This window comes from Nelusetta ayraudi, unplaced genomic scaffold (genome assembly GCF_046127955.1).
Source record: "Nelusetta ayraudi isolate G7.1 ecotype Tasmania unplaced genomic scaffold, CSIRO-AGI_Nayr_v1 ptg000041l, whole genome shotgun sequence".
NCBI classification, from domain to species: domain Eukaryota; kingdom Metazoa; phylum Chordata; class Actinopteri; order Tetraodontiformes; family Monacanthidae; genus Nelusetta; species Nelusetta ayraudi.
In genome coordinates, this window is record NW_027466091.1 from 2,021,767 (window position 1) to 2,043,910 (window position 22,144).

The 22,144-nt window shown below is 46.2% G+C and overlaps 1 protein-coding gene across 2 annotated transcripts; it reads right to left on the minus strand.

Annotated features, from left to right (window-relative positions):
* Window positions 1–750: 750 nt before the first annotated feature.
* gak (cyclin G associated kinase) lies at window positions 751–21,734 on the minus strand. Of its 2 annotated transcripts, none has more exons than XM_076033392.1 (29): window positions 21,295–21,734; window positions 18,357–18,418; window positions 17,688–17,747; window positions 16,891–17,005; window positions 15,791–15,933; window positions 15,572–15,697; window positions 14,819–14,908; window positions 14,231–14,366; window positions 13,971–14,083; window positions 11,140–11,218; window positions 10,191–10,308; window positions 8,696–8,745; window positions 8,369–8,517; window positions 7,820–7,942; window positions 7,571–7,704; window positions 7,280–7,474; window positions 7,063–7,180; window positions 6,600–6,679; window positions 6,305–6,498; window positions 6,060–6,215; window positions 5,802–5,968; window positions 5,417–5,657; window positions 5,110–5,328; window positions 4,895–5,035; window positions 4,711–4,809; window positions 4,359–4,613; window positions 4,001–4,143; window positions 3,718–3,894; window positions 751–3,635 (listed from the first exon to the last, which is right to left on the minus strand). In XM_076033392.1, exons 1-29 carry the CDS (start codon window positions 21,434–21,436, stop codon window positions 3,534–3,536), a joined length of 3,927 nt encoding a protein of 1,308 aa, XP_075889507.1. In that variant the 5' UTR covers window positions 21,437–21,734; the 3' UTR covers window positions 751–3,533. The 2 variants fall into 2 exon arrangements, with proteins under 2 accessions (XP_075889507.1, XP_075889508.1); XM_076033393.1 differs by having other exon boundaries at window positions 5,131–5,328; window positions 21,295–21,731.
* Window positions 21,735–22,144: the final 410 nt, after the last annotated feature.

A 22,144-nucleotide genomic window follows, 5' to 3' on the forward strand; every position in this document is an offset into this window, starting at 1 on the left:
TGGCAAGAATTGAATTCGACTTATTTTTGTTCCTTTTCTCTCACTGTGACGTTTTCCTTTTTTTTTTTTTTTTTTTTTTTTAAATCTGTTTTGTATAGATCAGATGTGCTACAGTTTTGTGCTCAAAGTCTGCCGCTCTGCTACAGGAGACGTCATGTGATCTTCTGCTCGCGTGTATCAGTCCACCTTTGAAATAAAGCTGTAACTCATTGTGAAAACTTGATTCCATCTCTTTCTTCTTCTCCGTCTTCAACTGTTGAGAGTGACGGATTTCATTTTTAGGTCAGGTCAACCCGAGCCAGTCTGTCCAAAGCACACAAACTGGAACTTCAAGCTAGTTTGTGTTACTGCCGTTTTCTTCTTCTTCTTCTTCTTCTTTTTTTTTTTCTCCAAACGATGTGCTTGTGTAACAGCACCTGAATGGAAGGTGAATTGCTAAGTGGTGGAGGTAAATCATGCTTGAACTGAAACTACAGGGATCAATTATGTCTTTAAAGACCCAATTATATTTTCTTTTTGAAATTCTCTACAGGTATAAAACTGGCATTGTTTTTTTTTTAAAGAAATATTTGTTCTGCCCACTCAGAAAATCTCCAAAATCTGTTGGAGCGCCAGCAAAACTGCTACCAAGGAATATTTTTTTTATTATTATTTTTTTTTTAATAAACTCAAAAAGAAAAAGCAACAGTTGCAACGCAGGCCTGCCAGATTCCCTCCACTGACCTGCGTTCCACAACATAGACAATGAAACAGACTACAATTCCTTTTTAATCATTTGATTTCCACATAAATGTACATTCATATTAGTAATGATGCCATTTGGTACAATAAACAATACCGGCGTGTGGTTACGCACTCATCCCTGTTCCGACAGGAAAATCATACTGTGGAGACCTGACCTTGATTTGTTGCTTTATTTCATTTCTCAGGTTAACTGGCCCCTGGAGAGTCTGCGAAACACAAGTCCCCGCTTCCAGTTTGAAGTCATAAGAAAAACTTTAAAGGATTATCAACAAAAAAGACAAACAGCGCAAATGATAAACACTAGCGGCTCAACGACAGAGAGGAGATATATATATATATATATATATACACATATATATATATATAAGTATATATTTATATTTTTAAAAGCACATTCTTTATCCATAATAGATCCTTTGGAATGAAATCAGCAACGAAGGGGTTGTTGCCATCAAATGAGCTACTGTCCCAACTGCACTCAGTACATTCTACTAATATATTATCTGACTTTTGTTTTTTGTTTTTAAACCTTGTGCCATTAATTTTCATTAATATGTGTCATTACAACCACCCGAGAAACAAAATAAATAAGAAAGCAGGTGATGTGATTGGTCCATGAGGTAAAATACAAAAAGAAAAAAAAAGGCAAACAAAAAGATAAATCCTAATGTAGAGGAGAAATAGATGTTGATAATGTTGAAAATAATGAAGAAAATGATGGCAGTTTTGAAAATATCCTGCTTTCAGTCATCACACACAGCCGATGATGAAGCTCAATGACTGACGCTCAGGCAGTTTTATGAACCCACTTGATTATGATGAGAAGGATGATATTTACACTGCACTTGTGACAAAGGGAGCAGAAGCGCTTAGAGCTCCGGCTCAACATCTCACAAAGAAAGAAAAGAAAAAAAGAGGAGAAAAGAAAAGAAAAGCAAAAGAATTAAATCCACCACATTTCCAAACAGCTCCTTCATCATCTTTGAGAGTCGAGTCCGTCACACCGGGTGTGACTGCCAGGTAGGAGGTGCAGTTGGGGAGGAGGAGTCTGTGACACCGGGTGGACCGGCAAAAACACAACGCAGGGACCCCTTGTGACGTAAGGTGGGCTTCGAGAGCCGGCTAGCTCAACCAAGTTAGCCGGGGCTACACCGCCGTGCTGGACTGAACAACTGTATTCCTGCGCATGTCACAATGTGAAAAGCTAATTAAAGTTGCCCCCCGAAGTGTATTCGTCACAACCGTAAAGAGGTCATCAGAATGCTGTCCAGTTTTTATGGTTATACAAACCAGTTTGGATAAAAAGTTTCAAAATTAAGTGCCTTATTATAGCATTTGCGCAAAAAAAAAAAAAAAAATATCCAAATGTGTCCTTTTACTTGAAGTTAAAGTTACATCCCAGTGGTGGCGTTACAGTTTCCACACCCCTGAAATTTTTTTGGGGGTGTTTTAGACAATGAACATTTTTTTTTTGTGTGGCCATTCTGCGTCGATAACCAGGTGTGTCTGTACAGCGGTGTAGCCGTGGCTAGCTAGGTAGCTAGCTGGCACATTAGCAACGACCACCGACTTCCGAGCGGAACTCTCAGCTCTCGGCGATATCGAGACTGAGTGTAAATTGAGACGTTTTTCCTCACAGTTTACTGCTACAAGAAAGAAAAAAAAAGAAAAAAGAGCACTTTTCTAGAAAAGCCGCCCTGCCAAGCCTGTGTAATTTCTTTTAAACCCTGGTTTGCAATGATATCGTTAAGGTTCCACTGTAAGGACAGCATGCAGTCAGCTACACACAGCACAGCCTGAGTGGGAGGAATTAAAAAAAAGAGCACTTCAAAGAAAGTAAAGAGAAGAAAAAAAAAACAACAGCAGTCAGCCCGCTGGAGGGCTTTCTAACGTGAGGGCTCCACGACAGATTGGGCTGATTGGTTGGAAGCCAGTCGCAGATGTTTTAGGATGCAGGTGTCCACACCAATCTGAGGAGTGCACGCGGCTAAGACGGTGATTGTAGAAGCAGCATTAGTAGTGTTTAGCAGGCAAGGTTCTCGTTTGGTTCCCCAAGAGGTGCAGCCATACCTAAATGTTTTGTTTTTTCTTTTCTTCTCCTCTTCGTCCTTCTGTGGTTTGCCTTTTGGTCACTGAGACTGCTCTGCTCCATTCTTTTTGTTTTATAAATTGTTTTTTGTTTTGTTTTTTTTCTCTTACTTGAGGCATCAGCGATCTTTAAAACGTCACATTCTTGTGATCTGCTGCAAACGTCCACATGTGATTCCAGACAGTTGGGCAAGTGACTGTCTGCCAGGCACAAGCAACAAGCAACAAGCCCCACCCTCACCCAGCTGCAATCCAAACCCATGAGGAGAGGAGTAGGTTGGGAATGACTCTGGTGAGGACAGCACCGTCTCTCCATTTTCTTTCTCTCCGTCAGTGATTGTCACCCATTTGTCCCTCCGGGTGTCTGCAGCATCGATCTGGCGAGCATCCAGGAAGGCAGTGATTTCAAAAGAATGTTTATGTAAGTTGCTCTTCACGAACAGACCCCCCTCCCCCCACCTCTGCAGCCGTGCACGAGGCGAGCTGTCCCGGAAGTGCAGATGAAAGTTGAGGATGCGTCGGGAGTGAAGGTAATGGTGGAGAGGACACCTCTCAGAGGCCCAGCGCCCCCTAAAGGCCCAATGTGGGCTCAGTCCTGTCTAATCTGGATCGGTCCGACCCCGGTGTGGTGGAGCCAAATCCAGTCTGCTCTGCTCTGCTCTGCTCTGGTCTCTTCTCTCTCGCTGCCGGGATCCAGACTCTTAAAACAGTGCTTTGAATCCCTGGTTCTCGAACTCTGACCAGGCGTCATTCAGCTCCATGAAGATCATCTTGGCGTACTCTTCGTAAGGCTTGCCTGCCGCCTGCAGGGAGGACAGACGCTGGTCACGCATTGGCAGAGTCACAAGGAGAAGGAAACGTTGCCATGCGTGCGGTGTACTGTACCTTGTCTGGATGAACAACCAGCGCCGCCCTCCTGTAGAACTTCTTCACCTGCTCCGGTGTCACCAGGTCGGCCATGCTCACGGGCTTCCAGCGTTCCTCGTCCTCCCACAGCACCGTGTGCAGAGTCGACAGCAGCGCTCGGATGTTTCGCTCCTTCCCTTCGATCCAGTCCAAGATCTGACACGTGACAAACAAACGGGTCAGGACTTTTCAATTTTGCGGGACGCAGCTTCCTGTGCAGTGGTACGCATCCGTTTGAAATGCAACCGCGTCAATTTGTCACCTTCAACTTAAGCGGATCGGTGTCTTTTGTCATCTCCTCCCGCCTCATTTCAGCAATGGTTCTAGGCCCCTTTCTATCGGGTCGGGAGGCAAAACCCTGGATGAGATCCTCAAAATCGTCCTCCTTCACTTTGGGCTTGGCACCTTAGTGTGACAAAAACAGATATCAGAATTGAATACAAGCATTAAAATAGTGCAAGCACACAACAGTCAAAACATAGCTTAAAAAACAGCACCATTTCAGGTGATTTTTTCATAATATAAACAGAAGACGGAAGTAAAACAAAAACGCGACCATTTTTAATGCCTGTCAGTGCTGAATGTGATCGGTCGTGGATCATCTAAAACATGCCTCTTACCAAATCCTGGTGCACGGAGTCCTCTCTCCTGCCTTCCACCAATAACACTGGCAAAGTTGAGGTTGTAGTTGGGCTTTGAGGGCTGCGCGCCTGTCGGCTGGGGCGTGGAGGTGGTCTTGGTGGCGGACCCAGAACCTGAAGCGGCCATCCAAGACTTGTTCTGTGCTGCGGGGGGTCTTCCAGACTGCCAGTGGTGGGCTTGAGGCTTTGCAGAGGAAGCAGGAGCCTTTGTGCCAAATGAAGAGCCAGAGGAACCTGTGTGGAAAAAACAGATATATTTAATAAAAGTCATTTGGATTATTCTTTTACTATAGCAGTTTTTAGGTCAAGACTCCGCTTTGAGTAAAATCACCTGCTGTTTTTCCGGGTAAATTGCTTCCTAAGTTCCCGAGGTCAGCAAAAGGATCAAAGGTCTGAGATTTGGCCTTTGACATGGAGGGTCCCGCTGAAGCTGCAGACAAACCCATGATGTCAGCTTGAATTTCAAATGACCTACAGCACTGACGACAGCAGCCGTGAAACCATTTGTGACCCACCCGCGTTGTTATAGTTGGGTTTGCTCGCTGTGGCGCTCATGCCAGCGCTGCTGCTGCTCGCCGCCCAGCTGTCCCACCCACCCAGCAGGTCGGGCTGGCTGGCTGATGACGTCATCTTGGGTGTATCCTTCACTATTTTATCTGTTGAGAAGCACCAGTCTTTAGTTCTTCTGCTTGATGTAGATCTATTATTTTCAGTGCGGCAGTAATGATACCCTGGCTGCTGCTGTGCTTACTGAGCTCGAAGAGGCTCGCGTTGGAAGCCGGAGGAGGGTTGCTGTGAGTGGCAGAGGGAAACTCGCCGGTGCCGGAACTGTCAGAACCCAACAGGTCTCCGATGAGGTCGGGGCCGGAGGCCTGTCGAGACGAGCTGAGGCTGGAGCCGACCCCAGAGCTCGTTCCCATCCCGAAGGGGTCGAACAAGTCACCTACAGCTGGAAGGCCGCGAGGAGGGACAGAGAATAAAATTAGGGAAAACCCAAAACATTTCATTGTTGAGGCGGTGAGAGGGGAAACCCGTACGTTTCGAGTCCGACGGGGCGGCGCTGAAGAAAATGTCTTCTTGCACTGCTGCTGTCTGACCAGCAGGTGGTGCAAAGAGATCGTTGAGAAGGTCGCTGTTGCTGGAAGCAGCTTTCATTCCTCCCTGGAACCCTTGAGGGGCAGCAGAGGAGGGGTTTGTCGGGGGTTGAGGGTCAGAGTTCAACCCCAGCAGGTCAGCCGTGTCACTGACAGGGGGGTCCTGGGTGGTGGGGGAAGGGTTCTGGAAGGTGGAGATGAAGAAAGAAACCAAAATATGAAGTCAGAAAGCGAGGAAAAATTTAAAATTGTAAATAAAAAATAAAAAATAATAAAAATAAAAAATAACCCGATGTGATCAGTTGACCTTGAACGGCAGAGTCCCTACCTGGAAGTCAGCATCAAACAGCGGTTCACTGGGGTCACGTGACAGCGGCTCCCCACCGGGGGCAGAGTAAGAGTAGGAGTCTCCTTCCGATTGGTCACTGAGGTCTTCCTGGTCATTCATTGATCCCGCCCCTTGACTCTCAGCGGCATCCTGACTACTGCGCACATCTAGAAACAATAGAGGGCCGGTTGAAGCTCGTCTGAAGGATTTTGGACATTTACTTCTTGGTTGAAAACGAAAAGCAAACAGACGGGGCACCTTCCCAGTCCAGCGTCTGGAAGAAATTGTTGCTGCCGTTGTCGTTGCTGCCAGGAGACTCTGGTTCGGCTGCACTGGAGCTTTCTGGGGGCGGCTGGGATGCCTCCGAGTCGTAGAATGCAGAGGAACCCGGTTGACGAGGCAGCTCCGGTTTGCCTGTGGAGGTTTTTGGTTTAACAGCGACGGAGTCAGAAACATGACGCTTCCGCCAGGCAGAATGTCTCCAGTTGAAAGATGCTGCTCACCAAATTTGCTGAGGATCTCCTGCTGCTCGTCCCGAGTGGAGAAAAGGATTTTGGGGTTGAGGCCCTTGGTTTGGAAGCCGTCCCAGGGGGGAGGCTTGGTGCTGGCCTTGTCCCTGGAGTCAACCTCGATGTTCAGATTGACCTGGAACAAGTCGGGGTACTTCTCCTGGATGTCACAGGCATCAAGGTCATACCTGGCAGGACAGAGAGGGAGGGCGGAAAGGTTCAAATCTAACCAGTAACGATGGCCTCGTCGGGTATGGAGCGGTGCCTCTATGAACCTGGTTGGACCTACTTGGCAAACTTGACCGTGGTGGCATTTCTAGGCACGAAGCCTGTGTGGAACTGGATCTGGAACATCTTCATGGAAGCCATCTGGAACGCAGTCAAATTTACATCCTAAGTAAAAGTGATTTTACTCGCCATATGTATATACACACACAGTCAACCAAAAGAATACAATATACCAATATACACACATCAGGAAAAGAAAGAATGATGTATGATGTTTTCCCAACAGATGGGATTACCTTCATGAATCAACAAGTTGTGAGGTAGCAAACGTTAACCCAGCAGTAGTGCTTAAAGTGGTCCCCACTTTGAGCACCTCTTGCAATTGCAGAGGCCAAAAGGTAACTTGTATTCATGTCATGATGTCTCAATAAATTTGGTATTGAAATATTCAGGCGTGTTTTTTCTTTTCCTGATGTGTGAGTACAATATTTTGTCTGTATGAACGAGAAGAGACGCTGCATTACCTTGGCCTGCAGACGTCCTCCCAGTGTAGATCTGGCGTGATAGATGACCACAAGCACGTCTCCTTGCACCGTCACATTAAGGGGAATCTCGGCTTTTCCATCCTCCATCTTAAAATCCCTGCAAAGCGCGTCGAGACGATGAGACGGTGAAACAAAACCCCTGGGGGGAGTGTGTCTGTGTGAGTGTGTGAGTGTGTGAGCGTGAGAGGAAACTCACTTCATCCTGTCATACTCCTGCGACGTAGTGAGGACCCTCTCGTCGCCCACGTACACCTCGCAGAACGGCCGGCACCCGTTGCGCTGCTTGTTGAAGAGCGGCACGGGCGTCATGACGATGGAGCGGATGACGATGGGCTTGCTGTGCGGGATGATGGGCTCCTCTGCCATCATGTCGCACATGTACTCTATATACCTTCGATTAAAAAGGGGGAAAAAGGAAATAAAATTGACAATCTGCAGAGGAAGAATGGGGGGGGGGGGCGAGGAGACGACTGTTGGGCCTGTGCACCTCTTGTGCGACGGCGCTATGCCGGGGGGGCAGCGCTTCATGGAGAACATGTAGACGGCGGCCTCGGCCGTGGTGAAGAGGCGGCAGAAACACAGGAAGGAGCAAACTGCCACTGCCGACGCAGCCCTGCCATCCTAGGAAATGGAAACAGAATAAAACACAGAGGGAAACTGAAACATCTCAGTTCTCTTTCTCCCCCCCCCCCCCCCTGTTCACACTTCCCGGTCCGGCCACCTGAGGGGCACCTACCAGGCAGTGCACTATGCAGATGTTCCTCTGGTCCTGTTTGAGCCACAGATGCATGTTCTTGCACACGCTGTAGAGGCTGCGCAGGTTGGGCGCGCGGCGCACCTGCCAGTTGCACTCGGAAACCTGTGGGAGCAAACACACACAGAAATCATGTCAGAGCGACAAAAGAAAGGATGGAAATATAATAATATAATACCAACTATGATACCAATGACTTTGCAATCATCATCATCATCATCATCATCATCACCACCATCATCATCACCACTACCACCATCACCACCATCATCACCACCACCACCATCACCATCATCATCATCATCCCCATCATCACCATCATCATCATCATCATCATCATCATCACCATCACCATCATCATCATCATCATCATCATCATCATCATCATCATCATCATCACCATCATCATCATCATCATCATCATCATCATCATCATCATCATCCCCATCATCACCATCATCATCATCATCATCATCATCACCATCATCATCATCATCATCATCATCATCATCATCATCATCATCATCATACCCTGTTGTGGAAGCGAGAGGGCCTGTACGATCGCTTTGAGAGGTTGTAGACGGCGTAGTGGCCGGCGTGACGCGAGTCCAAGAACAGGCGCACATCCTCGATGTTGTTCTTGATTGCCGACTCCACCCCTTCGGCTGGGAATGACATCACTGCACGCGCACACAGGAGGAAAAAGTGTAACCATGTCAACACGACAATGAGTCAGCTTTTGCTCTAACCATTAACAGACTTAACGTTATTATTATTCAGTTATCATTATTGTTATTATTATTATTATTATTATTATTGTTGTTGTTATTTTTGTAAAACGGTGGGTCACATGTCTACCTGCTATTCTGGAGGTGATGTATGAAATATCCAGATCCCCTTTAGCGTAGCTGGAAAAAAGAAGACAAAAACACGTTAAGAAACAAATACAAATAATAAAATCAAACTAACGCCTTTAGTAAACGAAGCAATCCGCTGAGAGGAGGGTTTTCACATCACAGCAATTGATGTGATTCGAATGAACAAACTAGAGCAGATAAACCTCAGTCTGGAACTCCACTGCGGGATTATCATTACTACAGAGAGCTTTTGACTGCTGAGGATGAGAGTGAGTAGTTGTTAACTTTACTTTAAAACACTATCACAGAAATAACAACAGCAAAACAAAGCAATATGATCCAGTTAGAGTGATAATAAAGAATTAAAGGCATTAATAATGAAGAATTGAACACAAACTAGAGGCGTAGTTAAAAGAGAGAGAGATGCAACGTGTTCTATGCTGATGACATTTTTTCATTATCAGACAGCCAAGTGGGTGGAGTTGCTGCTGTTGATTAACAGCCAGTTTGTCACACAAGTAATGAAATGGTCACAGCAATGGATGAGTGGCTCAATGGTCGAGACATGTGGACAATAGTTGTTAAAACATATAAAAAAAAAAAAAAGACACACAGACATTGAAGTGGCAAATCAAGATGAATTCACAGTGCGAGAGCTGAACGTCTCAGGTTCACTTTATTTCCCCCCTGCTGTGGGGCACACCGGTGGTGTCACCGTCCAGTGCCACGTTCCGAAGGCGTGACACGTCCTTTCACTCATGACAACGACAATGGCGGGTTAATTGCGGATTGTATGGTGTTAGGAACAGCAAAACTAGGATGGGGGGGGGGGGACGCGGCACAGCAGGCGGCTACGTTAGCTGCTTCCTCCTCTAAATCAACAGACAAGCTACAGGAGCACACAGACAGGGCGACGCACTCCACCAACCCATATTTACCTCGGGTTGCTACGTGATGATGACGGAGGGAGCCGGAAGGGGGAAAGAAACAAACAAAAAGTGATCAAGGTGACCAAACAAATGAAACAAACTGATGGCGTAACATGAAACATCAAGGGAGTCATGGAGGCATAGAGACTGTGGCTGTTGGAAGAAAAAAACTCTTTCTTTCTATGATTTATCAACACGCAGTGAGGAGACTGGCATAGGTCTCTCCCCATTATATCCACTTCTCATTACCAACACCAATAATCTATATATTTCTCAACAAGTCAACAAGCTTTGGTGCATGGACGACAGATGAGATCAAAGTCTACTTGCAGAATTTTATCAGTAAGACTCTTCGCTGCGAGAGCAGTGCATTATTGTCTGACTGCCTACTGCACCTAAGCGTGAACGTCGCTCTTGCGAAGCCAACCTGCCATTAAGATCATCAGCGGCTGTCAAGAGCTAGAACATTGTTTAGCTTGGATGTTTTTAATAAAAAAGCAATATTGACGCTCACTAATCCAGAACAATGAAGATTAAGAGCGAGGGAATAATACCGATCAGACGTACCTGGCTACTGACTGGATGACTTTTGAAGACGTGTCCTTGATGTTGGTCAGGAAGCGCTCGGTTCCTCCGCGCAGGATATCCAGGAGTCCGCTGCCCGTCTGGTCGGGGTCGTAGATCCCTGCGGGAGAGACTCCAGTGACACGGTGCCGCGGAGGACGCTCTCAGAGCGTGAAGCCACTGGAAACTACACGCACGGACGACTTGCATCGTTTTAGATGAGAGCTTCGGTAGAGTATCAGCCGACGGCGTCACGCCGTCCCGGTGGCATGACAAGAGCAGCTCGTCGAGGGGAAAGAGCATCGTGTCGGTGCGCACAGATGGCTCGCTGCACGGAAATCCTCTTAATCGCTCGTACGCAGGCTAGGTGTGCGTGTGTGTCACGCGTTGCCGTGCGTACGTACAAATAACCCCACTGGCTTCACAGAGACTGAGGCGACAGAGATGACCGGCACCAATCGTGCCAAGAGTCAATATGTGATCTTTGGCTGCAAATCTTGGTTTTTTTTTTTCCAACATGTTTCTGCAAACCGTCTCTTACTGCGTTGGCTACCAACACAGCAAGCAGCTGATAAACTGTGAGTGCAGCCATTATACGAGATGAAAAATAGGCCTAGAAATATCTGCGGCTGTTTAAGCGTGGAGTGGAGAGCACCGTGTCCGAGCTACTCAGCAGACCCGGTCAGTGGGTTAAACTCAGTGGAACCTCTGTACCACAGAGCTAAACCTAATGGTGCCACGGGCAAAACGATAAACGTCCAAATGAGCCGGTCGATTTTTTTTTTTAGAAACTAGTTCTGTGCCGCAAGGTTACAGCTGCGTTTTAAAAAAATAAATAAATAAAAAAAATGGAATTTCCCCCCGATGAGCGAACTCATATCATTCAAAAACCGCACACCTACAATCTCTCATCACAAAGTGATGTTATGAGACGGCAGCGCTGGCCTCTTACCTGCATTGTTGTGCACGTTGTGGATCTGCATGGGCGGCTGGGCTCCATTGTTGCCGAAGCCTCCGTTCTGCTCCAGCAGCTGCAGACATTCATAGCCGTCAAGCACGGGGCGCCAGCAGTAGTACGCACTCAACATTGTCACGAGTATAATAATCAACGGACAAAAAAGAAATCCTGTTTTTAAAAAAACAGAAAACAAAAAAGAAATCCTCGACGTTCCCTCGAATGTCCCAAAGTTATTATAAAAGATCTCGGGTTCCTCCTTAATTGTGAGATCTTCTGTAGAGAAGCCTCCTTAAAAACAGTTTGAGGAACGGTTCGGAGCAGACATGCTGTCTAGAACGTTCAGACAGTCTGTGCCCTCGCCCGACCGCCCGTCTACATCCTAGAGTTCCTTCCCAGTGTTGCGCTTCCTTCCCTGGTCTCCTCTCCCTGTGCTCTGCCTCACACTTCGCCTCCCCCATATGCCTGCGCCGCAAAGTGAGAAGAGGAGGGAGCGAAGGATTACACTCGCCTTCTGTCCAGCAGGGAAACCCCTTCTTAGCCCTAATCAGATCAGCCAAATCCGCCGCCGCTACGCACACTTTAGTGGGCTCGTCCACATTCAGTTCGGGAGGGAAGTTGCTGCAGATTATGATTGTTCATGAATGAGAAAACATTTCTTTTTTTTTTTTTTCCTTACTTTTCATATATTTCTAGGAAAATTGAAGATTGATTTGAAGAATCAACTACTGACAAAAATGCTAATATTTCCTAATAATCATGTGTCTTGAACTTGTCAAAGAACTTCACAGGAAGTCGATTCTTTAGCCGTTTTGTTTGATGGACCATAAAAAGCATGTTCGGAAATGCACAATTCTGAAAATTGAGTCTTTGTGATGTCACAAAGGGCACGGCTAATTCTCCCAAATTAGTGAGGAAAACCCCAGACAGGACCTCTGAGACTTTCCTGAGGCTTGCTTGTTTTTGTCACCTTGCAGACATGGAAAGTCCAGCAAAGAATCGGTTTAAGTAGGAAGCTTAACTGAAGACTTTTGCAGGTCGCTGTAAACAAAGGGCTAAATATACTGCTTTCTAGACATCTATAGCATTTTTGATAATAAATGATTCAATGTTTCTCCACTGGAGTAGTGGGATGAAAATAAGGATCTGAAAATGGGGGCGTTCATTTTAAAATGATCGAAATAGCAGTTAAAATGCACAAACTGGCTGAGTGTCAGAAATCGTAGCAGCAAACATATGAGAGTTCCAGGAGGAAGTGGTAATAACCGTAAACGTGAGGGGCTTTAGCACTAAAAATCAGCTTTGGAAAACGATAAGTCACAACTGCGGCTCCGGATTTTCAGATAAGTATCAGGATTTGTGGATTTGTGCTAAGTTCATGAGAGGCTGCTTAGTTGGTCATGGCCAGTCAACATGAGAGGCAAAAAGCCTTTTCTTTACTTAAACCCCTCCCCTCCCCTCCCCCCATCCACTCACAGCTCACATTTTCAATCGAATTTTATCGAACGATCCTAATGTGCAGGAAAACGGATGGTTGACAAGGGAGATGCATGATGACAGACAAGGGGCACCAAGTATGGTTTGTGTTTTATTTTGGGTTTCACCTATTTATCACCTCTTAGTCTCCCACTGGGCCAACACCAGCTGGCAAGAGGCAAGCCTGGGAGAGAGAAAACAGGCCCCTTTGAGGCTGCTGTGTGTGTGTGTGTGTGTGTGTGTGTGTGTGTGTGTGTGTGTGTGTGTGTGTGTGTGTGTGTGTGTGTGTGTGTGTGTTAGTTGGCTGCAGCGTGTTAACACGGACAGGAAGAGGCCGTGTGGTTGGCCCGTCAATAGACAGAAGATGTGCCCTCGTCTCGACTTGTTTACTCCCAAATCCCCTCAGTTCAGCTCCTCGGCCTCCTCTCACAACCAAAAGGCAGCTTCGGTTTAGCAACACAAACGGCATTTTTCAGTTTTAATCCCGAGATGAACCTCGTCTGGCCTCGTGGAAGCTAACCAACCCCAAAAGTCAAGCGGCGCAGGCCACGTGACCTTGCAACGACAGCCCGGTCGTTCACAACTCTGAAACCCATCCCATCCGTCATCACAGCCTCCGAGTGAAAACATTCTTCAGCAATTCAATAATGAATCGGGATCCTTTACGGAGAAAGGGCGGGGAGGCACATCAACAAGAAGTGACGAAGCTAATACAACTTGTCAGTGTGGATTGGCAGTGGAAGCTGTTTTATCAGGACTAAGTGGTAGGTTCACATTAAAAAGAGAAGAAACAACAGCCCTGAAGACCTTTTTATGATAAACACAAAATGAAGCCACTCCCCACCAGCTGTGGCGAGACTTTAGTGGCACCATTCATGTCAACAGGAAGCCTCAAGCTTCACCTTCCAGGTTTTACCTCCTCTTTTTAAATACTCTCTAAGGGCTCTTTACCTACTGATGTTGAAAACAAATCTGCAGGACATAGGAAACGTCCCATTCCGACTTCCCACAACAGGACGGGCACAAATTTCCTACCACTAAATACTCGTATGCAAAAATTGCATGAAGTGCATCCACGCTGAAAAGTCTGAAGGGTATTTTTCAGTTTGATTAGGCTCCATTTTGCGCGTGGTCAGAGATGTTGTCCGCGCTATCTTTGCCGTGCCGTCTGTTCAAAATTTGCCAGTAACAAAACAAAGCAGCAGCAGACGAAAAAGAGAAGTGGCAAGTCTAGAAATGTTGTGACTTCCTGATGAAGGCACTGCGGGTTTTTTTCTTGAGCGACCAGGACCAGTCGGGGTCTCTAGGTGGCGAATGAATACAAAAAAGGAATACATGGAGTGGACCTTTACCTCTGTGACGGGTGACTTGGGGTTGACGTTGCGCGCCGCCGCGATCTCTTGCAGCTGGTTGACCAGTTCAGTGATGGACAGCCGCTCGTCAGGGTTCACCTTCAGCATAGACGCTGGACCGCAGGGAGTGGAGAGAGACAAGATGATGGGTTTGGGTTTCTGATCTCCAAAGTCAGTTCATCATAGAGGACGGTGATGACGGCAATTTTGTGATTATTGTTTTGTTTTTTGGGGGGATTTTTTAGAAGGTCGGGCCGTACTTATGAGGTTGTGGTACACAGTGTACTTGGCGTCGTTCTGAGGGATGGAGTATTTCCCGTTGACTATCTGCAGCTTGGCCCCCTCCTCGAATGGGTGCTGCTTGAAACACAGCAGGTAGAGGATGCATCCCAGGGCCTGTCAGGCAAACAAATGATGGAGAAAACAATAAATACACAAACTACTTTAAAAAAAACAAAACAAACAAAACAAGACAAAACACATACATAAACACTAATTTTGCCATTTTGGGCCTCAAACTAAATCCTCAATGTTTCCAATGAATTTTGATTGTCTTGTTGACTTATTAGAAATATTTTTATTTAAATTTTTTGAATCTAAATATTTATTAAGGTCTTGTTTTAGGATGATAATCCTATGATAACACCTGAACCCAACCATAAACATGAAAAGAAATGTTAAAATTTCTACAATTCACTTTTAGAACAAGGTTCAGATTTATAATTATGACAATTTAAGCTTTAATTGACGCAAAATTAGCCTTGTGCAGCCATCACAGAGGGGCTAATAAACCACTGATGGTTGTGGATTAATGGAGGAGCAATAAAAAATAAATGTCAAGCTCTGACCCAGATGTCCTGTTTCTCATTGATGGGGAAGTTAGAGTAGAGGTCAATCATCTCTGGTGTTCTGTACGCTGGAGTGGTGTTCCTTGTAATCTATGAATAAAAGACAAGGAGAAAATCATATAATCAATAATCATAGTGCAAACACGCAAATGATCCAGCTTTGGTCAGCCTCAAGTAGAATTATGGAACTACATATATTCACATTTACATCCAACTGCAGACCGAAGTGGAAACCATGGTCTCTGGGGACATGTGACCAGAAGTCATCTGTTGCCCCAGCGAATGTGTGTTTGTTGCCTGGTACACATATAATTGACCTAAATCACCAGTGTTTCCTGGATCTCTGGTTCAGGCTAAATCCAATCAAAGGTTTCTGGTTCCTGCGTCCAAAGCAGCACTGGAAGGCTGCGCTCAGCCTCCCAATCAAACGCCTGGTTATGTAATTAACATAAAGGGGCAAATTAACAAGTCAAGTCTTGCAGCGCAACGCCGCTTTGTCGTCAGATTAGCGGCGTGGCGACTGTGTTCGACTGGTAGGTTGGGTTCCCACTGGATGTTGGATTCAAGTTTCGAGGGCCAAGTTTTGGATTTTCCAATCAAAATCAAAGAAAGTAGCGTGTGACACACATGCAGCACCTGCTGCGTCTTTGTTTTCACCATACGCTTTGTGTCTTCAAACGCTCAAGGCTTCCCTTCACTGCCACATCACAGTGTGTGTGTGTGTGTGTGTGTGTGTGTGTGTGCCCTCCCCACCTCGTCCTCCACCATGGATCTCTTCTGTGCTGACCAGCTGTAGTCTGGGTAATGTGACACAGTGGTGGCGCTGCCAAAGTCGCACAGCTTGATGGTGCCCTGGTTACTAATCAAGAGGTTCTCGATCTGCATCGACAAGAAAAAGGCAGCGTGTCAATCGACGCACATCACTCAGGGTGGCACTTTGAGTCAGCAGCCGCCGCCGCCACCGCCACCTACCTTGAGGTCTCTGTGTATGATGGGAGGTTTCTGTTTGTGCATGTGCTGCACGGCGCGACACGCCTGGTAGAGGACCTTGAGCACCGTGTCGCACGACAAGGGGGCGTTCTGCTCCACTCGCTTGATGAAGTCCACCAGCTGACCTGAAATACAAGTTGCGCGCATTTCCATTAGATTTTGGCTAAATAAAAGCGATTTTTCTAAATTTTCGAGTTTCCACATAATGGTGTGAAGCGCATAAGCCGTAATTCTCGTAAAAATCTTGTCCCGTGAGACCCCACTTTGAAGAGGCCCCTCCCCCTCATTTCCCTTCCTAATTCCTCGTATAAATCTGCATTTCGATGTTGCTTTGCTGTCAAGAATGGTTGGTCTATTTTTCTCTTTGACTACTTGTAGAAAATATTTCGTCTCCTCCTCCGGTCCCAACATAATGTGCCATTTTCACTTGAAGTGAACTGGTCACGTGACCTACGTCACGTCCGCCGACGTGTCAAAGTGTTTCCGTGACACTTTTGCGATATACCTCTATATCGATACGTCTGAAAAACCAGCTCATGAGAGCGTAAAAACGTTTTAGCGACATTTGAGAGGTTTTTCAAAGCATCGGCGTTCCCATTACCATTTTTTTCTTGCAATATTTAGGTTTTGTGCAATTCTAGGGGTAATGAAAACGCAGTTACAGAGATGGGAAACGGAGGAAAACAGTCAATGAAAAGCCACCGCCGTAAATATGCCTGCAGGTCTGTGGGAATTGTAGATGGCAAGAAACAAAGCAGATAAAAGTCTCGCATGAAGGATTTGATCACATTATGAAATATTGAGAAACACATTTGAGGCGCGTTTGACACGTTTGCATCGCAGTTAATCCAATAACGGACTGCTGAACGTCAACAGAGTCTGCTGAATGGGGACATTGAGACAGAGCAGAGCGGAAATCGAGAAGGAAGCTGCCCGACCGCAGACAGGAAGCCGTTTCATCAGCAGAGTTTCCTGGGAAACGCTGCTCGCCGCTGAGACCGACAGTGACGGGTGAAAAAAAAAAGGGAGGTGGAGGTGAGGAGGGGGGTGTTGCAAAAGCAAGAAAAGTCAAGAGCATGAACCTCTGCACAGCTCCGTGAGGATGAGGAACTCGGCCTGTCCGGTGTCCGACTCCTCCTTGCTGATGGAGGCGGCCGAGCAGAACTGGACCACGTTGGGATGACCGGACAGCTTTTTCTGGAGGGCAGGCGGGTCAAGGGTCGCACAGCAAAAACATCACACTGTAATGTGTTGACGTGAGGTGACCATAACGACAAATACACTAAAGATTGTTTTACGTTCACATATAGCTCTACCGTCCTTATTAAATAACCCTAGCATCTAGTTAGCTGCCAACCAATCGCAAAGGTGTGATGACGTAAACCAGTATAAGCTGACCAAAACCTTCACGTTACCGCTGAAACACAAGCGCTCCGGATTTTGTTCAACAGCTGCAGGCTGCCGATGAGAAACACATGCCTGAATATCTAGCCTTGACATTAATTCATTTTCTGTCGGGCTCACTGCATCACGTTGAACAAGGAGCACCGCTGAGGGCTTCGGAATAGACTTGCAATCGGCAGCCATTAAGGCCGAGAAGCACAGGAAAAGCACGACCGTCTGCAACCGCAAGTCCGTTACAAAGATTGACTGAACAAATGTTGTGAAACGTGCATTAGTCATGGTTTTCACATTCTACTCCGCAACGGCCGCTAAACCACAAGTTATCTAGAAATGACAGCGAAGTCACGACGTCCGACTTGATCTCGCTGCCGTAACGCGTCGCCCGAGGCCACCGGCCGCCGAACAGCTGCAGCTCCACGCCACCAATGGAAACGTGTTGATCTTTTTGTGCGGATCTGGGATGGATAAAGGATACCATGAAGCAAACTTCCTGGATGATTTCCTTGTTCTTCTCTTCCTCGTTGGACAGCAGCCTCTGGGGTGAAAAAGAAGAAGGAGAGAGGAAGCGCTGACATTCAGTATTGGACATGTGGCGGAGGGACTCATCCATTGTAAATGAATGCTGAATGTTCTCAGATTTTTTTTCCCCCTCGTGCAAACCTCGCACAGTTCATTATCCAAGAAAAAAAAAAAGGCTATCAGGCCTCCAAAATGTGATGCTTTGTTTGACCTTCCTCATGTTTGGAAACAGACAAAACAAGGCTGTCTCAAGGGACGGGGCAAACACCTAGTTGGGAGGGTTGCCACCAACCTGGGGAGAGGGTTCAGGCCCCTTTGTGACATCACAAACGGGGAGGAATCGGATGAAGCAAAATATGAAAGTGGGACTTCTCTCATTTATGGGAGTGTGTTGACTGAAATATCATCTGCAACTTTTGACAGTCTGTGACCCTTTCACCACATACACTCTTTTTATTTTATTGACCTTTGCTGTCAAACAAAGTATTTGGATTTCAGAATAAAAAATGTGATTGTTATCTATAGACAAATACACGTAAAAAGCTGAGTGCAACAGTGTGTGAGAGATTCCCCAACATTTGACACAGACCGGAGGGTGGAATTATGGGGGACACCTGAAACTCACCTTGAGGGCGTAGTCTTTGCCACTGCTCATGTCCTGGGCTTCATACACGAAGGCAAAACCACCTGACAAAAAGCAGGGAGAACAATAATGAAGAGGTTTTGATTAAAAAGCAGTACAAATGTAAACAGTTTCCCCCCCAAAGCAGCAATAGAAAGCAGTTTCCACTAAGCACATTTTTTGAGTTGTTTTTTTTTTTCTTCGTAAAGCTGTTATGTGAGGGTGTAAACCACACCATTCATCTTATTCCATTCCAAAGCAAACTCACTGACGTACAGAAGCACTAAACCTACTGACCTGGGCACACGCTGGCCCACCAGACCAGCCACACAGGAAAAGATGATAAGCTGACCGGCACAAGAGGAACAACAGAGGCCCCATTTTCTGTCACCAGCTCACGAGTCAGACCCTCGGCCCACCAACTGACCTCCCCCTCTGAAACATGAACTGGTGAAGATAATAATGCTGCTACTGCTGCCCCAGTGGCAGCATTCAGGGGGTCAGGAATCATTTGAACAACTCCAGGATTCTTAATCCTTGGGCAGAACACAGACGGCTGGACACGCTGTAATTAAAACCCTCTACCTGAGCTGCGAAGCTATCACAGCTTCTAATGAGGGGGATGAAAACATTTCAGAACTGCATTTGACTGTGTGGGCTCACAAGAAAATCTCCATAGCCCCAGTCCACCAGGAGGGTTACCATGGCAATGGGTAAATGAACAACAGGCATTGCTTTGCCCAAGATTTTGCTCTTTCGAGCCTTATTTACCAAAGGAGGAAGATTTCCTCATGCGTAAAATGTAAATTTGCAGGGGTTTTTTGGTCTCCGCATCAGGACTCAAAACCTACTCCTCGACAGTCTTTGTGTTGCTGCTTTGCTGCCTTTTAGGGCATTCCTGAAATTTAACAAATACTTGTATCCACTTCAAACGCTTGAAGGGTTTCAGGGAGGGAATGGGTCAAAAACAGGGGGCACGACCGCACTCCTGCACATGTTAAAAGCACAGGGACTTCGCGTGAACAATGCTGCTCACTCAGCCTTCCTGGTGACAGATCAGTTTCTCTGCTGGGTTTTTGTGCTGACAATGAAAAGCAGAGACGCTCAAACGGCACGGTTTCCTGTCCTCCAATTACAACTCCAGGCCAAGAAAAACACATATTAAACCTCATCTGGGTCTCAGTCTTCGTGCTTGTTGTGAATAATTACAGGAATAAGAAATAAGGCACAGCTTATCCACTTCAGGCCTAAACAAACACAACAATTTTGTTTGTGTCTGCTTCACCTGCTCAGTGGAGGGAATAAAGGCCACAAAAAGAGGGCCAGCCAGGTGCCTTTCCTGTTCAGCAACACACTGACCTGAGGGGACACAGTGTGTGACTGTGACACGGAACCCATGACAACGCCAAACTGTTCTCGGATTCTTTTTTCCTCTTCAGAGAGGCACAGTTTTATTTTGCTTTATTTTGTTTAGCCAAATTGCAAGAATTTAGGGCCATTTCTTTACAGTCATGCTGATATGCATAGATTTTTATGAAGACATTTTTTCAGCCTCATGAAACTTTTGTTCAGCCCATCTAATATGGTAAAGGTCGCACAATCACAATCCATTGATCACGAGTCTGCATATTTATTATTGCTTGGATTACAGCCGCCAACAAAAACACTCAAGTTATAGCTTCCTATTAAGACTGACGCTTTGTCGAAGGAGAGATGCCAGTGCCCTTGATGACATCACAATGGGCTCACTTCCAGAACAGAAGATAAAAAATAAGTCAAGGGTGGGTCTTTGCAACTGTTACGTCGACAGGCCAAACACACTTGTTTTTTAATGCGAAAACATCCCTGTGTCCTTCAGGGCCAGTGGATGTGGAAGGAATTGGAACCACACTTGAGGTTTTCTGTTCCTAATCAGTAATAAAGCCATCCAATCGCACTGTGCGTGCTTACCATGTCTACATAATCTTGTCTGGGTTCGGGCGTACCCTGCTGCCAAGGCAGACACAGGCGGTGACATAACAACCTCGGGTTATGACGGGGTGTAAAGAAAATTGAACGAAGCTACGTCCAAATCAGAGCCGCTGTAAAAGAGACCGCAGGTCAAACTGTTTTTAAACATAAAGAAATGCCAACAGTGTTGCCAACTTTCATTTCGAAAAAAATAAAGCAGGCCTCCCGCAGTGCTTGGGGCCATGACCATCTCAGGACAGTGGCTCCCCAGTAGTGGGAAATCATAACCAAAAATAGGGTTTCAAAAAAGTATGTGCTTCACATAGATTGAACTGCATTGTTCCCAATAGACATTAAAAAGAAGATGAATGTTTAAATTGTATTGAATTTTTTTTAATTGAGCATATTTGTACACAACAATCAATAAAGTGCAGGGTGGATGCCTTTTTTTTTCTTTACAAAGGAATTAAATAAAGAGAGCGGAAAAAAAGAACAAGCGATCCTGATTGATAGCCTACTGCACGTAGGCTACGCAGCCAGTGTGCAGTTGTTGTGAATGGGTTGCGCAATGGTATTGCCTGCAGCTACGTGGATTACGGTTTTGAACACAAACTGTGGCAACGAACCTGAGTTTGCGTCGAAGAATAAATGTACGTTGAAGCCAACTCAGAAACACGGGAGAAACCCCGTCCCGTAACGATTCAAAAACGGGACACACCATTTTATTGTCAAATACGGGACAATTCTGGCTACTCTAAAAGCCGACGACACACATCGGGCTGAGGCGGGTGAAAGGTTTTAGACACGAAATTAAACCAAATCGGCAACAGTTGTTTACACGCAGCCTCATGGCTCTGCGGCGGTCAATGTTATTGTCAGTGAAACACCAGCTCCAGAATGTCAGCTCCAGCCGTTAGCCAGCTGGGCTAACTAGCGCGGCTAGCCCAGTGGTAGCTATCAACACTTCCCACGGCCCCGGCGACCGCCTCACCTTCTGCGATCACCCGTTTGATCCTCAGTTTCATGTCGCCGAGCTCAACGACCTGTCCGACGAAGTCGTTCTGGTCCCGGCTGGCCGCCCCGGATGAACCGGGCCCGGCGAGGAAGTCCAGAGCCGACTGGAATAGAGACATTTTTTCTAACCCTGCGCCGGCCGGGCTTTGGTCTCTCGGATTTCGGCTACAAATGGAGGAACTCTCTGTCGGCGATCCCCGAGAAGCGCTCGGAAAACGTATCGTCTCTTGTTTACACTGTGGGAGGTATTTTCAAACGGGCGATATTATCCTTTCACTGGAGGGAAACATCTTCTTCCTGCTGCAATACTGACGAAGCCGCCATCGTCGTCAACGTCGACTTCCGTGAAGGGGTCATGACGTCAGGACACGATTCAGTCATGTGACGCAAAACACAAAGGGACGTTTGGACATGATTCTGTTGTGTAATCAGAGTGTCATCAAAGCGCCTACCTGTCTCAAAGAATAGTAATTAAAAAAATAAACTAATCTACACTCGTCGTTCTCCCAGCGCGGCGTTCTGTATAAAGCGTCGATGGCCCTATGAGCAATCATTAAAAAGAAAAAAAGAAAAAAAAAAGTGCGTTAAAAGAAATATCCAAACGATAAATTTAGTACTGGCTTAATATCCGAACAGGAATGAAAATGCGTCTTTGGGTCAATGTACTAATTTTGAACAAGAAAACATGATAGATATCTGTAGACTCCCACCTGTTTGCGCTGGTATAAATCTTGCGCCATCTAGTGGACTGATTTGGCTTGTTTGCACTATTGTACTTCCTTGACGTTCACTTATAATAACGACCCATTGCTGTAGCGAGTATGTTG

Excerpts from the sequence above, each read along its gene's own strand:
- gak (XM_076033392.1), bottom strand. The coding sequence starts at position 21,436 with ATGTCTCTATTCCAGTCGGCTCTGGACTTCCTCGCCGGGCCCGGTTCA. Across the intron at positions 6,499-6,599 it reads ACCACGGTCAAGTTTGCCAA|GTATGACCTTGATGCCTGTG; the intron begins GTAGGTCCAACC and ends CTGTCCTGCCAG. Across the intron at positions 4,810-4,894 it reads ACCCAACTATAACAACGCGG|CTTCAGCGGGACCCTCCATG; the intron begins GTGGGTCACAAA and ends GTTTGTCTGCAG.